General features: G+C 37.9%; 1 protein-coding gene across 1 annotated transcript; it reads left to right on the top strand.

Moving 5' to 3' along the window:
* Window positions 1-1192: 1192 nt before the first annotated feature.
* LOC127131977 (uncharacterized) lies at window positions 1193-14710 on the top strand. Its single transcript, XM_051060847.1, has 6 exons — window positions 1193-1475; window positions 1717-1798; window positions 7582-7596; window positions 13729-13780; window positions 14179-14334; window positions 14618-14710. The coding sequence occupies exons 1-6, from the start codon at window positions 1250-1252 to the stop codon at window positions 14708-14710; spliced, it is 624 nt and encodes a 207-aa protein (XP_050916804.1). The 5' UTR covers window positions 1193-1249.
* The last annotated feature ends 968 nt before the right edge of the window (window positions 14711-15678 follow it).

The following is a 15678-nucleotide window of genomic DNA, read 5'->3' as shown; positions in this document are numbered from 1 at the left end:
ACAACGCCTCCCCTCAAACATAAGTTATTTCATCCACATACACTTGTACCGCCATTGACACTTTTTTTCAACTGGACATGCCTCCTCCCCACCACCATATAGGGAAGACTTTCGATACAAGAAAGCTTGTTCCTCACTCGAACCAACGACTTCTGATGCCAATGTTGGACCATCAATTTTGAGGGCCAACATGAGGGAACATCTACATACATTAGAGCATTTCTTTATGAGCAACACACCATGTGAGAGAACACCACATATTTACCATTATCTTTGTTTAAGTAACAATCTCGAGCATAGTGATCAAACTTCTGACAACAATAACATTGGACCTCCTTCATATCAACCTTCTTCTTGACTTTATGATTCTGATTTGCACCATTCTTGTTGGTTTCACCCTGACTTCTTGAAACCTTACCAACATCAATATCATCCTTCAACTTCTTCTTTCATTTTCTTTTTCCTTTATTGTTCTTTGATATTCACCAAAAAATTTAAAGTGATTTATGTATAGATTCTCTCACTAATCTTCATTTTTTTAATCAATATAAAACTTTTATCCCACACTTGATTTTCAACACTTTTAATTCACAATTGTTTTTATCAAGCACGTGACGCCATTAAAAAATGATTAAGAGGTGGTATGATGGCTAATAGCAATTGTAACACCAATGAATAGTAAAAGTATGTGTAAATAAATAATTATATGACAAGTTAGACCATAATAGACGATTTTACATTAAATATTTGACTGTTTATAACATATAGTTTAATTGATTGAATTTGTAATATTTGATAAAATTAACCGTCGAATTAATTTATAAATATAAAATGATTTAAAAAAAATATATTTGAACAATATTTATTTATTCATCAGGCAAACAAATATAAAAAGTAAAAAAACAATAAAATTTAAGCTATAAACTATTTCAATTTCAATAAATATAAACTAAAAAAAAACTATAAAGTCATATGATTACCAAAGAAATTATTCCATAAAAAGGTCAATGCTATATCTTTATTTAATTTAACTTTTCTCTTGTCTGTTTATTTTCTTTGCGCTCAAGTCACAAATCACACACTTCTTCGGTATGTTACTCTCTAATTTCTTCAATTCTCTTTTTTATTAGCTCTTATTCTTATCACACACTTATTAGAGTTATTGTGTTCATAATTTTTTGTTTAATTTGTGATTGTGATGTTTTTGTTTACAGAATTCAGTTTAATATAGATAGATAAAAGGAAGAAAATGGTTTTTGGTGTAGCAATGGTGAAGAATACTTGTAGTGAAGAAATTGTAACAAAATTATCAGTTGATGATGAAAAACAAGAGGAGGTAATCAATTTGTGCATTTCTTCAATTGGAAGTTCGAGGAAGAAGCTTCTTGTTCTTGATATTAATGGACTTCTTGCTGACATTGTTTCTCCACCTCCAAAGAATGTTACTCGAGATACAACCATTTCGAGAAAAGCAGGTGAGAAGTAATCACATATATCTGTGTTGTGCCAGACCAAACACATCTTTAATTTGAAGTGTTGATTTTAAATATGTTTCTAATGATGTGACAAGTACAATTGATATAATCACATGTATCCGTGTCTGTGTCGTGCCCGGAGCAGACACATTACAATTGAGTGACAATGTAATATTTCTATGCTCGTTGACAACGGTGTATATGAATTATTTTTTTTTTTATGATTGGATTGATTTTGCAGTATTCAAGAGACCTTTTTATCTTGAGTTTCTGAACTTCTGCTTTGAGAGATTTGACGTGGCTGTGTGGTCTTCAAGATTGAAGTATTCTTCAACTTAATCTTTATGTTCTATAAAATGTCATTGAATTAATTAGTTATCGCTTATTGATCTTGATTATTTTGCAGAAAATATGTTGACAGGGTTGTTGATTATTGTCGCATTACGCGAAAAACCGGCGGGAAAACAGGACAACAGAGCCGCCACCGTGCGTTATTTATCCCAAAAGAGGGAAAGGAAACGCTCAGAGTAAACCTGGAAAAGACATGGTCTCGCGACCAAAGAGAAAGGGTAAGGGAGTCGGTTACGCAAGGGGAAGGTATTAGCACCCCTCACGTCCGTCGTACTCGACGGGATCCACGCTCTAAGAAAGAAAAGGTTGCTAAAACAAACACCACACACACACACACACACTGGCTGAAAGAGACACAAGAAAACAAACAAGACTGAAACTGACTCGGCAGGATATCGCATCCTGGGCCTACTTAGTCTATCAGGCATAGACATCAGAGTCAAAGTAGTTCGAACTGGGGAAACGACACATGCTCGCTAGGATATCACGTCCTATGCATACGTATCTCCTTGGACAAAGGAGAATCAGAGCATTCGTAGCTCGGCTGACACGCACACAAAAACAGGCAAAGGCAAACGTGGAGCCCGAATGCCAATCACTGGACTTACATCAGCATCCAAACCAACACACGCACACTGGAACCCAGATGCCACTCGATGGACTTATACTGGCTTCCAAGCACACAACAAGAACAAACAGACAACAAATTGCTAAGGAGTCGGGAACTCGAGCCTAGCAATCGTCAAACAACACACACAAAAAGAAAAAAAAAGGTGCCCGGAGAGACCTCGCACGGTCTCCTGCCTACATACCTCGTCTGGAACGAGGATCAGGGCGATGTAGTTGATCGGTCACCATTTCCATTGAATTCCCGCCGTTAATCCGACGTATTTTCATCACTCTGGTAAGATTTATGTTTGTTTTTAGTTGCATTTGAGTCAAGTATCAAGTTTTGTGGGTTTGGTATTACATTACATTCGATTACGAGTTTAAGTCAAAAAGACCTCGTTTATGCTTCGTTTGGGTAGTGTCATTGTTCCAGGTTCAAAAGCAAGAATGGTGAAGTTCGGGACACTCTGAAGGACGAAAATATGACAGAACAGCAGGTCAACACGGCCACCCGTGTGCCACCACACGGCCGTGTTGTTGGTCAAGCAGAGAAAAAGACGAAGCAGAAAACAGGGATCAACACGGGCACCCGTGTGTACACACACGGCCGTGTTGATTAAAACAGTGCATCTACACGGGCACCCGTGTGTAGGGACACGGCCCGTGTTGTTGCTACTGTAACAAATGCTGAAATTAATTAATGCAGGAGAAAAAACACGGGCGCCCGTGTGTACACACACGGCCGTGTTGATTGCACGCAGCCTGGAAAACCTAATTTTGCATTGTGAACCGATTCTTCTCATTAAGGGCAGTATGGACCTTTTGCTTGGGGAGGAGGCATCTGAAACTATAAGAAGGCTTGGAAGAGAAAGAAAAAGGAACCTTTTGACAGACGAACGAAAGCATTACAGTGGAGAAGATAGCGAATACAACGGATTCGAAGACGGCGAGATTCAAGGGTAGCCACCATTGAAGATCAAACTCTCCTAATTCTTTGTAATGTCTAATCTTTACTTTATGAGTTCTTTAAGTACTATGAGAGGCTAAACCCCCTGATGCTAGGGGGGTGGTCCTGATGTTATCGTATGTATGAATCTGAACCGATAATTTCCTGATTTCTATGTTAAGTATTTCAATTTAATTGTGTGATGTTATTATGCTTTTGTATCGGACAAATACAAATTAATCTATGACTTCCAATAACAGGAATGTGATTGGTAGGGTTTTCACACAATTAGGTTTATGAATGCATCATCTAGGACTAGTAACTTTCGTAAATCACCGTAAACCTTGATATTTTGTATGATTAAAACCAACGATTAATTAAATGGACATTTAAGTAATAATTGATAGTTTAATAGTTTCTTCCTTAAGGACTTAAGTAAGAGCATTCTGAGGTTAGGTGATTGAAGGCTTCATAGGCAGTAAGGAAATTGGAACGGAATTCATAACCGGGTAACTCAACCACTTACCCTAGCATCCTTTATCTTAATCTATTCTTGTTATCAATTTTGTGTTTACTATTCTAAATTCCAAAACAAACCAACCATTATCTTTTTGTTTGAATAGAATCGAATTGAAATAAGTAATTCCTACGCAATCCTCGAGATCGATACTGGGAAATAAACTCCCTATTACTACATCGGTGAAAATAGTACACTTGCTATTTTTCCGATCAAGTTTTTGGCGCCGTTGCCGGGGATTGCCAAACTACATATTTTAATTTTCATTCTATCGAAATTTTGTTGCTCGCCAACCAAAATTTTATCTGTGACAATTTTGTTATTCAATTTTAATCTTTGTCTAACTTGTTTATGCGAGGTAAGTCCTCAGCTGATTTTCATTTTGACGCAGAACCAGAGAGAACATTGCGGGCAAAGCTCAGAGAAGCTAGAAGAAAGAAACTGGCAAACTCTGACAGCGAAGAACCGGCCACACCGAGAACACCAGCTTCTGTTCACTCCGAAAAATCTGAGTCAAACACAGATTCCCATCCAGACACTGTTAATATGGCTGCAGACCCACCTCCACCGGAAAGACTTTTAGGTGACTATGGCAGACAGAATAATCCAGCAGTGCGGTTGACCATTGTGAATCAACCTGTTAATGTTGCTCACTTCCAGTTGCACCCGTCTACTATCCGCCAGTTAGAAAGCAAACCTTTTGCAGGAAAGATCAATGAGGATGCAAACAAGCATCTGCAGAGGTTTCTGACTATGACTACATCATTGAAAATTGATGGGCATTCTGAGGAAGCAAAGAGATTGGTCATGTTTCCATTCACGTTATCTGAGGACGCTGAGGAATGGTTTTATTCCCTACCTGCAGGAAGCATTACTACATGGCAACAAATGGAAACAGCATTCTTGGATGAGTATTTTCCTGCTTCTGTGTATATCCGTAAGAGGTATGACATTGTGAACTTTAAACAGAAAGAAGGAGAGACACTTGGAGATGCCTACAAAAGATTCAAAAGATGTTTAGTTGCATGTCCTACACATAATCTGGATGAAACTGAACAAATGCAGAATTTTGTGAATGGGCTGAAGATGAGAACTAAGCAACTCATTGATACAGCTGCTGGTGGCTCGTCTAATTTTTCTACAGCAACCGGTATCAAAAAAATCATCGAAGCTATTGCAGCAAATGAGCATTTGGAATTGTATGACCGTACTGTAAATCAGCCGGAGGGAAAAATTGACTTGAAATTAGCAAATCAGGTAGTGAAAATGGAAGACCAGATTGCTGCTGAGGTTGAAAGGAGATTGAAAGCTATGAATTTAGGTACCCAGACTGTTGCTCAAGTTCAGCCGGTTCCGACCATGATTTGTGAAATTTGTAGTGGACCACACTTTGCCATGCATTGTGTTGCAACCGCAGAACAAGTGCAAGCTATAAATTACCTGAGGCAGAATAATCCCTATTCAAATACATATAATCCGGGGTGGAAAAATCATCCTAATTTCTCTTGGAAAGATCAGCAACAGGTACCTCAGAAGGCAGATTGGGAGATTGCAATTGAAAAGATGGCAGCTCAAAATATGCAATTTGAAGAAGAGACTAGAAACAATCAGAAAAACACCACAGCCTCCCTAAGGAATCTCGAAGTTCAGCTGGGGCAGATAGCACAACAACTGTCAAGTTCTAGAACACCAGGTTCCCTACCAAGTGAAACAGTGCAAAATCCGAGAGGTCAGGAGAATGTTAACATTGTCACGACGACAGAGAAAGAGGTTGCTAAGAAGAAAAAAATTATATCACCGAGCGAGCCGACTAAAGAAGAAACTACAAAAGGAACTAAACCGGTGATTAAGTTGCCCTACCCTCAGAGAGTGACAAAGAAGGAACCTAGTGAGTCAGACTTCGAGAAATTCATAAAAATGTTTAAAAGGATTGAGGGTCATATGACTTTGTTTGAAGCACTTGAAAGGATGCCCATGTACAAGAAATTCGTGGAAGAGGTAATGGCTGAAAAGAAACCAACCACTGAAGAACAGGTATCTGGTAAGGAACAATATAATGCAAACTCCCTGGAGCATAACATTCCTAACAAACAAAAGGATCCAGGAACCGTCACAGTACCGTGCACAATCAAAGAAAGAACCTTCAAAAAGGTACTAATAGATTCGGGAGCCAGTGTGAACCTGATGCCATTATCGGTCTATCACAGGTTGGGTATTAAAAATATTAGTGATATAAAGACCAATCTGAAGTTTGCGGATCACTCAAGGAAAGATGCATATGGTATAGCTGCAGATGTGCTGGTAACAATAGCGGACTTGACTTTCCCAGTTGATTTTGTAATCCTAGACATACCTGAAGACAATGAGGCAACCATTATTCTGGGTCGACCTTTCATGAAGACGAGTCGATGCAAGCTCGACATGGATGAGTGCACGCTAACCTTGAAAGTTCACAACAAGGAAATAACATTGAATGCTATTGAAAATCAGGAGATGGAAGAAAATACAAAATCTCAGTATCAAGTAGGCTTAATCAAGACATTGAATACTATCAAAGGCTCACCACTGCCAGTAGCCACCCGAAATGGAAAGATTCCTAACACTGAAAGGATAGTTAAAAAGGAATCGTGGTACAAAGGAGTCCACACTGATAAAAGAGACAATTTCCGTGTTGTAGACAAGAGGTGCAAAAAGGTTTTGAACCGGAAATATCCCCCATGATAAGGGAAATGAACCGTCGAGCCATGCGACGTTAAACGAAGCGCTTCGTGGGAGGCAACCCACGCGTTTGATTTCTAATTTATTTCGTTTTTATATTTTTGGTGTGTGCTAAAATTTTGTGTAGGGGAGGAGGAGAATTAAAAGGGCAAAGTCACAAACACCTCCAAGTGGAAGGAAATTACACAAGTGCATTAAACCAACAGTAGTCGCTGTGAGTCCCCTTAGTATCTGGATTTAAACATTGAGGTCAATGTTTAGTTCAGGTGTGGGGGGGTTTTCCTTTCATGTTTTATTTCCATCGCTTTTGTTTTTGTTTGTTTTCGTTGTTTACTTGTGTGTACAGAGTGATGAGAAATGGTTGGACGAATCCGGGATCAATGGTAGTGGATGAATGACACCCCTCATACTTATTCTGATATGGCACCCCGGAAGTTGATGCAACCATGAGAAGGTAAAGTCGGACACAATTTGGTGACACTAGACCAAGAGAGCGGTATGGAAAGACCAAGTCAGGAAAGAACCACATAATACGAAGAGACTTCAGAGCTTGCAAGCTAACCAACATGGTGAGATCACAAAAGGCCAAACACGAAATATCAACATGAGAGTTCAGCCAGGTATAACTTTATCACTCTGATTTTGCGTATGTTCTGTTGACACGTCACAGCATGACAACACACACTGAGGCAAGTTGTTTGTTTAGCCAGGGCCTTTCTAGCCATCCCTATATGTATGTTTCCCTTCGTAAAACCCCGTTGAGCCTTAGCCATTTGTTCATTGTAAACCCCATGCTAACGTCAAGCATTATTCCTCATAAATCCATGTTAACTTTTAATTATCCATTCCCTTTTGTGTCATAACTCGGTATGATTGTGTGAATTGCAAGATGTGCAATGAAAATAAGTTTGGGGTGAAAATTTTGAAAGGGAAGGCAAGTGCATAAGATGAGATCATACAAAAAGAAAAACAGTATGTATGTCCTTTATAAGAAAAAAAAATAAGAAAAGAAAAAAAATGCACTTGCCGAGACCTTAGAGATATGAAAGGCTCGGAAAGAGAAAAAAAAAAGAAAATAAGAAAAGAAAAAATGCACTTGCCGAGACCTTAGAGAGATATGAAATGCTCGGAAAGTTGAGTAGAAAAAGAGTCAAAAGAGTTTTTACCCCAAAAATATATGTGATGCACAGGAAAAGAAGAAAAAGTACACAATATGATTACCGAGTTCAAAACCCTTTGTACCCATTTTTTTGTTTATCCCACCGTACCCAAGCCCCGTTACAACCTAAAAAGACCTCAAAAAGTGTGTGAAATCTGCTGTGGTAATGACATTAGAATGTGTTCAAAGTTAAGAGTCTGATACTGTATACTGTGCTGTGAGTGTACACACCTAACCCCGAGAGATATTGTGAGTGAGTGAAAAGCTTGCAGGTGAAGATGTTTCTGATGTGGAAATATGGTAAACTGCCTGAATTGGAGAGACCTGAAACTCGATTGGAAAGGAAGAACACAAATGGTGAAAGACTAGGTTGCATTGTGGAAAACGAATTCGGAGGTGACCTTTGTTTGGACTCAATACATCACTTGAGGACAAGCAATGAGACAAGTTTGGGGTTGTGATCGGTCACCATTTCCATTGAATTCCCGCCGTTAATCCGACGTATTTTCATCACTCTGGTAAGATTTATGTTTGTTTTTAGTTGCATTTGAGTCAAGTATCAAGTTTTGTGGGTTTGGTATTACATTACATTCGATTACGAGTTTAAGTCAAAAAGACCTCGTTTATGCTTCGTTTGGGTAGTGTCATTGTTCCAGGTTCAAAAGCAAGAATGGTGAAGTTCGGGACACTCTGAAGGACGAAAATATGACAGAACAGCAGGTCAACACGGCCACCCGTGTGCCACCACACGGCCGTGTTGTTGGTCAAGCAGAGAAAAAGACGAAGCAGAAAACAGGGATCAACACGGGCACCCGTGTGTACACACACGGCCGTGTTGATTAAAACAGTGCATCTACACGGGCACCCGTGTGTAGGGACACGGCCCGTGTTGTTGCTACTGTAACAAATGCTGAAATTAATTAATGCAGGAGAAAAAACACGGGCGCCCGTGTGTACACACACGGCCGTGTTGATTGCACGCAGCCTGGAAAACCTAATTTTGCATTGTGAACCGATTCTTCTCATTAAGGGCAGTATGGACCTTTTGCTTGGGGAGGAGGCATCTGAAACTATAAGAAGGCTTGGAAGAGAAAGAAAAAGGAACCTTTTGACAGACGAACGAAAGCATTACAGTGGAGAAGATAGCGAATACAACGGATTCGAAGACGGCGAGATTCAAGGGTAGCCACCATTGAAGATCAAACTCTCCTAATTCTTTGTAATGTCTAATCTTTACTTTATGAGTTCTTTAAGTACTATGAGAGGCTAAACCCCCTGATGCTAGGGGGGTGGTCCTGATGTTATCGTATGTATGAATCTGAACCGATAATTTCCTGATTTCTATGTTAAGTATTTCAATTTAATTGTGTGATGTTATTATGCTTTTGTATCGGACAAATACAAATTAATCTATGACTTCCAATAACAGGACTGTGATTGGTAGGGTTTTCACACAATTAGGTTTATGAATGCATCATCTAGGACTAGTAACTTTCGTAAATCACCGTAAACCTTGATATTTTGTATGATTAAAACCAACGATTAATTAAATGGACATTTAAGTAATAATTGGTAGTTTAATAGTTTCTTCCTTAAGGACTTAAGTAAGAGCATTCTGAGGTTAGGTGATTGAAGGCTTCATAGGCAGTAAGGAAATTGGAACGGAATTCATAACCGGGTAACTCAACCACTTACCCTAGCATCCTTTATCTTAATCTATTCTTGTTATCAATTTTGTGTTTACTATTCTAAATTCCAAAACAAACCAACCATTATCTTTTTGTTTGAATAGAATCGAATTGAAATAAGTAATTCCTACGCAATCCTCGAGATCGATACTGGGAAATAAACTCCCTATTACTACATCGGTGAAAATAGTACACTTGCTATTTTTCCGATCAGTAGTTCCCCTACAGAGGGGAGAAAGACTAGCCTAACCAGATAACAGAGGGAGACACAACTAGGGAGACTACGACTCGAGCCTAGATGTTATCATGCAAATCATCCCTAAGTTAAGGTTTCTAGCTAACTTGCACAGGAAGCAAGCCTATCCTAACCCTGACTTGCACAGGAAGCAAGCCAAACTAAACCTAACTTGCACAGGAAGCAAGCTATACTAAACCTAACTTGCACAGGAAGCAAGTCAAACAAACACACAAGCACAAGTAGCACACACTATATGCAAACAATGGGCTCAATCAAGGTTAGGTTTTAGTCGAGGGGTCATATCAACCTCAACAAACAAACCACTGGAACTGGGTAATGTTAGCTCTTAACCTTGCCATTGAGGGGCTAAGGTGAAGCAGATGAAAGGTGAGTGAAGATAGGACTTCACAGCTCTTATCCCTGGCCTGGGAGAGCTTAAGACAAGAATGTGTGGGTTCAGAAAGTGGGAACCCTTCTACACATTTAAAACTGACTCAACTGTACAATTGTACAAGATCTTGGGTTTGTATCTGCAATGCATCAACACAGTGGTGTGAGCAAAAAGATGACACACAGAATAGCAGGGGATAGGTTGCATATCCCTTGGGTTCTGCCAATTGCCTCTTCGCTTAGGAGGTCTTTGACTCTATACAAGGACAAATGTAAACAGTCACAAACATTGCCTCTTAAGGAGGACTTCAGACAGTTGCCTGGCCAAGTAACAGGCCAGGTCTTCCAGACTACATGAAGATTAGAAATATACCTCAATGCAAATTGCTTATACAAGCAAAGCAAAGCAAAAGTTCACAAGGAACTGAGCAACTAAAAGCACCTGAAATAGTCAAGCAGACATTAGTATACAACTTCAAAACAAAGCAAAAGGAAACAGACATCAACAGTTAATCATAAGCAAGTGAATGTGCAAGACACAAGGCTCAAGGCATGTGAGCCAAGCAACCTACAAAAAAAAAACATGTTAGTCATGATAAACAAGCAAGTTCAATCAAAAAGAATTGGTCTCATTGGCCATTTGTTGGTCAACCTGAAAACATGAACTCAAACATAAGCAACAAGACCACTAGGACAAGCCTAGGGTCAAAAGGGGATGAGAAAGTCAAAACAGCAAATGAAATTCAACCAAAATCAAGTTTAAACAATCAAGAAGCAAACTCAATTGGTCCCACATTCATATCATGCATCATCATCATTTCATAAGCAAAAGAAGTCAAAGCATGGCAAATGAAAGCTCATAGAAGTCAACAGCAAGACTTAGCTCAAAACCAATCATAATCAATTCCAAAAATCATCAAATAAATCATGATCAAACATAATCCATAACATGACATGCATATAAAATTTAAGCTCATTTGGATCATGGGAAGATGGTCAATGAAAATCAGAAAGTCAAAGCAAGTTTAAGCATGCTCAAAGAAGTCAACCAAACATGTGTCAACTTGAAAGAACCATAAGTCAGTGATAACATATGAGAAATGAATGGGATCAACACCATGGCAAAGCTTGAGATGTCTACTAATCACATGTAAAATTTCATGTTCATCCAATTAGGTATGAGAATTTCACAAATGAAATGGCAACATGTATCACACAAATCAATATTTTGGTCAAACAGGGGAGAAAATCTCAAACAATTAGGAAATGCCACAATTAATTCCAAGAAAAATCACATGTAAACTAGACATACACAAGTAGGTGCATGCAAAAATTCAGATCAATTGGAGGTCAAGAAGCATGGTAAAGAAAATCATGAAGTTGCACATCAATGGTGTGACACAAATTGTCACACCCTACTTCAAAAAATCATAACTCAATGACCAGAGAAGATAAATTCACAAACTCTACATCAAAATCACCATGAATGTGTCTAGTTTAAGCACAAAAAATTTCAGGGCCATTGGACAATGCATCATCATTTCACAATAGATTTGGCAAAGGGTACAAAATATTGTCACATGTGCAAAACCCTAATACCATTTAAAATTCACTCATGCAAAAATTCTGGAAAAATCATGATAAAATACTAGACATCAAGATGAACACAATGCAAAAATTCCCATGAAATTTGGATTTAAAATGAAGATGTTATGATTTTTGTAAGATTGTGTAACAAAGTGAAATAAAAATTGAAATGAAATGATTTTAATTGAATTAATAAAACCGGGGATGGCATTTTGGTAATAATTGGGCTAACTTAACCAAACGCAGCGTATTGGCCAGGACAATGAAATGTTGTGATTGGTCGGTTTCAATGGAACAGTGACCGACTCATGCAACCACGTGAACAGTGTTTCTGGGAAATGCATTTTTAGGGTTTGTGAGCTACAGTAGCAACTTCATCACGTTGTTCAAATCGTGAAAATGAAATTGCACAGAAACATGAAATTAAGCACACTATTAAACTCAGCAAACCACACACATCAAGGATCCAAGCATCATTTTCACCAAATCATCTCAAACAAAGTGAATCGAGCAAGAACAAGTTCATACATCAAACTTAAAAACAGCATATCTTCAGAAATAATCAACCATTTTTAATCATTCAAAGCTCAGTGTGACCAGGGAAAGGAGATCTATAAAGTGTATAGCATGGATTAGAGAAAAAAGAGAATCGAATTCTTACTTGGTTATGAAGAAATTTGAGAAACAGTTGTTGTTTGGTGTGGTAAGCTCGAAACAGATGAAGCTTGTAGTTGGTATTGATGGATACTTGAAGAAGTTTAGCTCAGTGATGCTTGAAAATGCTTAAATCGAACATTGCCATGGAAGAGTATTGAAGTAGCAGCTGATGAAAATGGTGTTACAATTGAGAAACAAAGCTCCAAATGGCTTCCAAGAAGATGTTGGATGATGAAGCAAGCAAGCAAATTCGTGCTTCTTTGAAAGTTCTTGCAGAATTTCAAGATGAAGGAAATGTGTGTTTTTGAGAGCAAGTGATTTTCTGAGTGAGTGTTATGGCTGCTAGGGTTGCAATTGACAGAAAATGTGCTATTTATTTGCTGTTTAGTATTGGCTAAGTAAGTGTTAATCACCATTATCTCAAATGAATCATTTTGGTCATTTTGCTAAATTTCACCAACTTGGCAAATGGGGTGTGTACTGCACGAATTGGGATTGCAAACAAGTCATAAACAACATTTCTGAACTATTCCAAATGGCCAAAAATGTTAGAAATGCTTAATTCAAAAACTCAAATTTCCACTACACTTGAAATTAATTCAAGCAAGTCCAAAAAGGCCATTTTGAATGGTGATGTTTTGATGAATGATGATGACATTTTTGGAAAGAGGGGATCAAATATGACTTGTTGGAAAAAACCTCACCAAATTTGGCCAAATGGTTTGAGAGATATGGCCTTTTGAAGTTCAAGAATTTTTGAAAATGAATTGATCATATCTTGCAAACCATACATGGGAATTGAGAGTTCTTGGACTTTTTGGAAATGGGAGAACAAGATCTTCAACTTTCATGTTGGGCAAAAATTCATTTGAAGCTTGTATAATGATGTAAGTTTGGGATCAAGAAGTTTCCATTTTTGGCAGTTAAAATTACAGGTCCAGTTTCTATTTTTGGAAATTTCTGATTTGGCTTCAAATTCTTCAATGATGATGTTTGCCATGATATATGAGGCCTATTTGGACATGAATAAGCTCTCTCAAACCAAATCCATCCATCAAAACCATAAAATCAGTCACAGTTGACCAAGTTTGACTTTTTAGGGTTTCTGACTGATTGTGCATTGCCTGATGACTTCTGAGCACCCAATCTTTGACTTAAACACTTCAAATGGATCCCCAAGTCATGTGAACATGTTGGACCAACCCTAGGGCCTTGGCTCAATGAAAAACACACTTGCTTGCTTGACTGACTGATCTCCTGACTAGTTTGACCTAAATCTTCTGAATGACCTTGCACTTGGGCAAATGGACAATGCAATGTTATGCAGTGGACTATATTATGTTAATGAACTAATGATGAAAATGTATGTACAAAATGTAGGTGCAAATTTGAGGTGCTACAATTATTTGATGGGAGACATGAAACAAAAGTTGATTTTCTGTTGGGTAAGAACTAAGCACTTCTTCATCTATTTTATATGTTTAACTAAAGCTTAAGAGTTTCAAATAGCGGTATATTACTACTAAAACAGCCGCGAGAAAACGGTATCAAAAGGCGTCGTTACTGTTATTCATCATTTTAATGCTGAGAAAAAATTTGTAGACGAAATAACATTATGAATGATTCACACCACGATGACCGCAATTAGTTACACATCATCATTACCAACCGAAATCGCGAAAGCCTTTACGCAACCACAATGCGACCACTAACTGAAATCGTGAAAGTCTTTATGCGACTGCGACCGTGACCGTTATTAAAAACCTTTGAGATATGTCTGCATTGATTTTTACATTGGTTTACATTCATCTCATTCTACTCCACATGTTATTGTTCTTGACAGGATTTGTCACATTGTACTGAAACATGTTTCAGAACACTTGAAAACAGACACAAACCACTTGTTTTTAAGGATTTACGGAAAATTTGGGACAAATATGATCCTAATCTTCCTTGGGATAAGGGATATTACAATGACTCAAACACATTGCTTAATCCGGTAAATAAACCGACTTTTTTCGTTTTTTTGTTGTCTCACATTTTCATTCTCATCTTCAACTAACTTATGTTTAATGTTTTGATAAATTATCTGTTGACGTAGAAACATTTGTGAAACTATTTGAAAGAGCTTATGAAAACAAGTTAAACAATTTACTATGGAATATTCGTTAGTTGTTTTTCGTTTACTTTCATAAATTGTTCAAGATGACTCATGCATATGAACGTATATTCTATACGTACTTAATTATATTGTTTATCCGACACGTGTCTGGTGTATGAAGGGTGTACTTGTTTTGTCAGCTGCAGGAGGTAATCTCCGACAATATCTGGATGGAGTGGCAAATGTTGAAAATATGGTGAAGTATGTAGAATAGCATCCATTTGGTCAAGAACGGATTAATGTAAGAAGTGGTTCTTAGAGGTGTTGAGTTTTATGAGGTAATCTCCGGATTAATGTAAGCCAAAAAAACACCGACAACGAACTCTAAAACAACTGCACCCAAGACATACCGGACACCAATCAGACCAAAAACTATTTCTCCCTTTTCTATGAAAAGCAATAATTCAATCTCAAGATAATTCCTCATAAAACTCAACCCCTTTAACTTTGCAAGAACACTATTTTTATGGACCAATAAAATACAAGACCAAAAAAACAAAAATAAGGAGAATAATTAAGACTAAGAAGTCTATCTAAAAGCGTACCACCTAAAGTCAAAGAGTCAACCCTGATCCATAAGCAAAACGTATTTCATAAGATGTTGGAAAAGGAACAAAGACAAAACAAATGCTCCAAATTTTCGTATTCCAAAAAACACAAATCACAAACCACATTATGAGCTCCTCCAATAATGTCCCTCTTTGTCAATTCCATTCTCGCAGACAACTTGTTGAGAATTAACCGCCAACCAAAAATAAGAATTTTCCTAGGAATTTCGTTCTTCCATAATTGACCGGGTCCAAAGTATACTCCACCAAATAAGACTCACAAATCCTCTTGTAGAAATCTTTAACCAAAAAACCATCTTTATGTCTTCACCCCTTTTAAAATCGAAACCAACTCGTCTAACAACAACACCCCATCATCACCCAAAATCATCCCATTGAAATCAAAGTCCCACACCCTAGAGTCATTAATCCAATACCCAGCCTCGACCACTTTGGACCAAGTCAAATGACACATCCTATGTAAAGAAGGAAATAAACCTATAAAGAAGGATGAACCACACGAATGATGTCTCAAAAAGTCCAAAGTCTTACCCCTACCAAGCTTACAAGAAATAGAAGAAGATAACCAATTTGAATGGGAAACATTATCAATTGGATCCTCTAAAGCACATAA

This window comes from Lathyrus oleraceus, chromosome 3 (genome assembly GCF_024323335.1).
Source record: "Lathyrus oleraceus cultivar Zhongwan6 chromosome 3, CAAS_Psat_ZW6_1.0, whole genome shotgun sequence".
Taxonomy (NCBI): Eukaryota; Viridiplantae; Streptophyta; class Magnoliopsida; order Fabales; family Fabaceae; genus Lathyrus; species Lathyrus oleraceus.
Note: the sequence above shows the minus strand (reverse complement) of the source record. Positions and strands in the feature narration are given on the sequence as shown.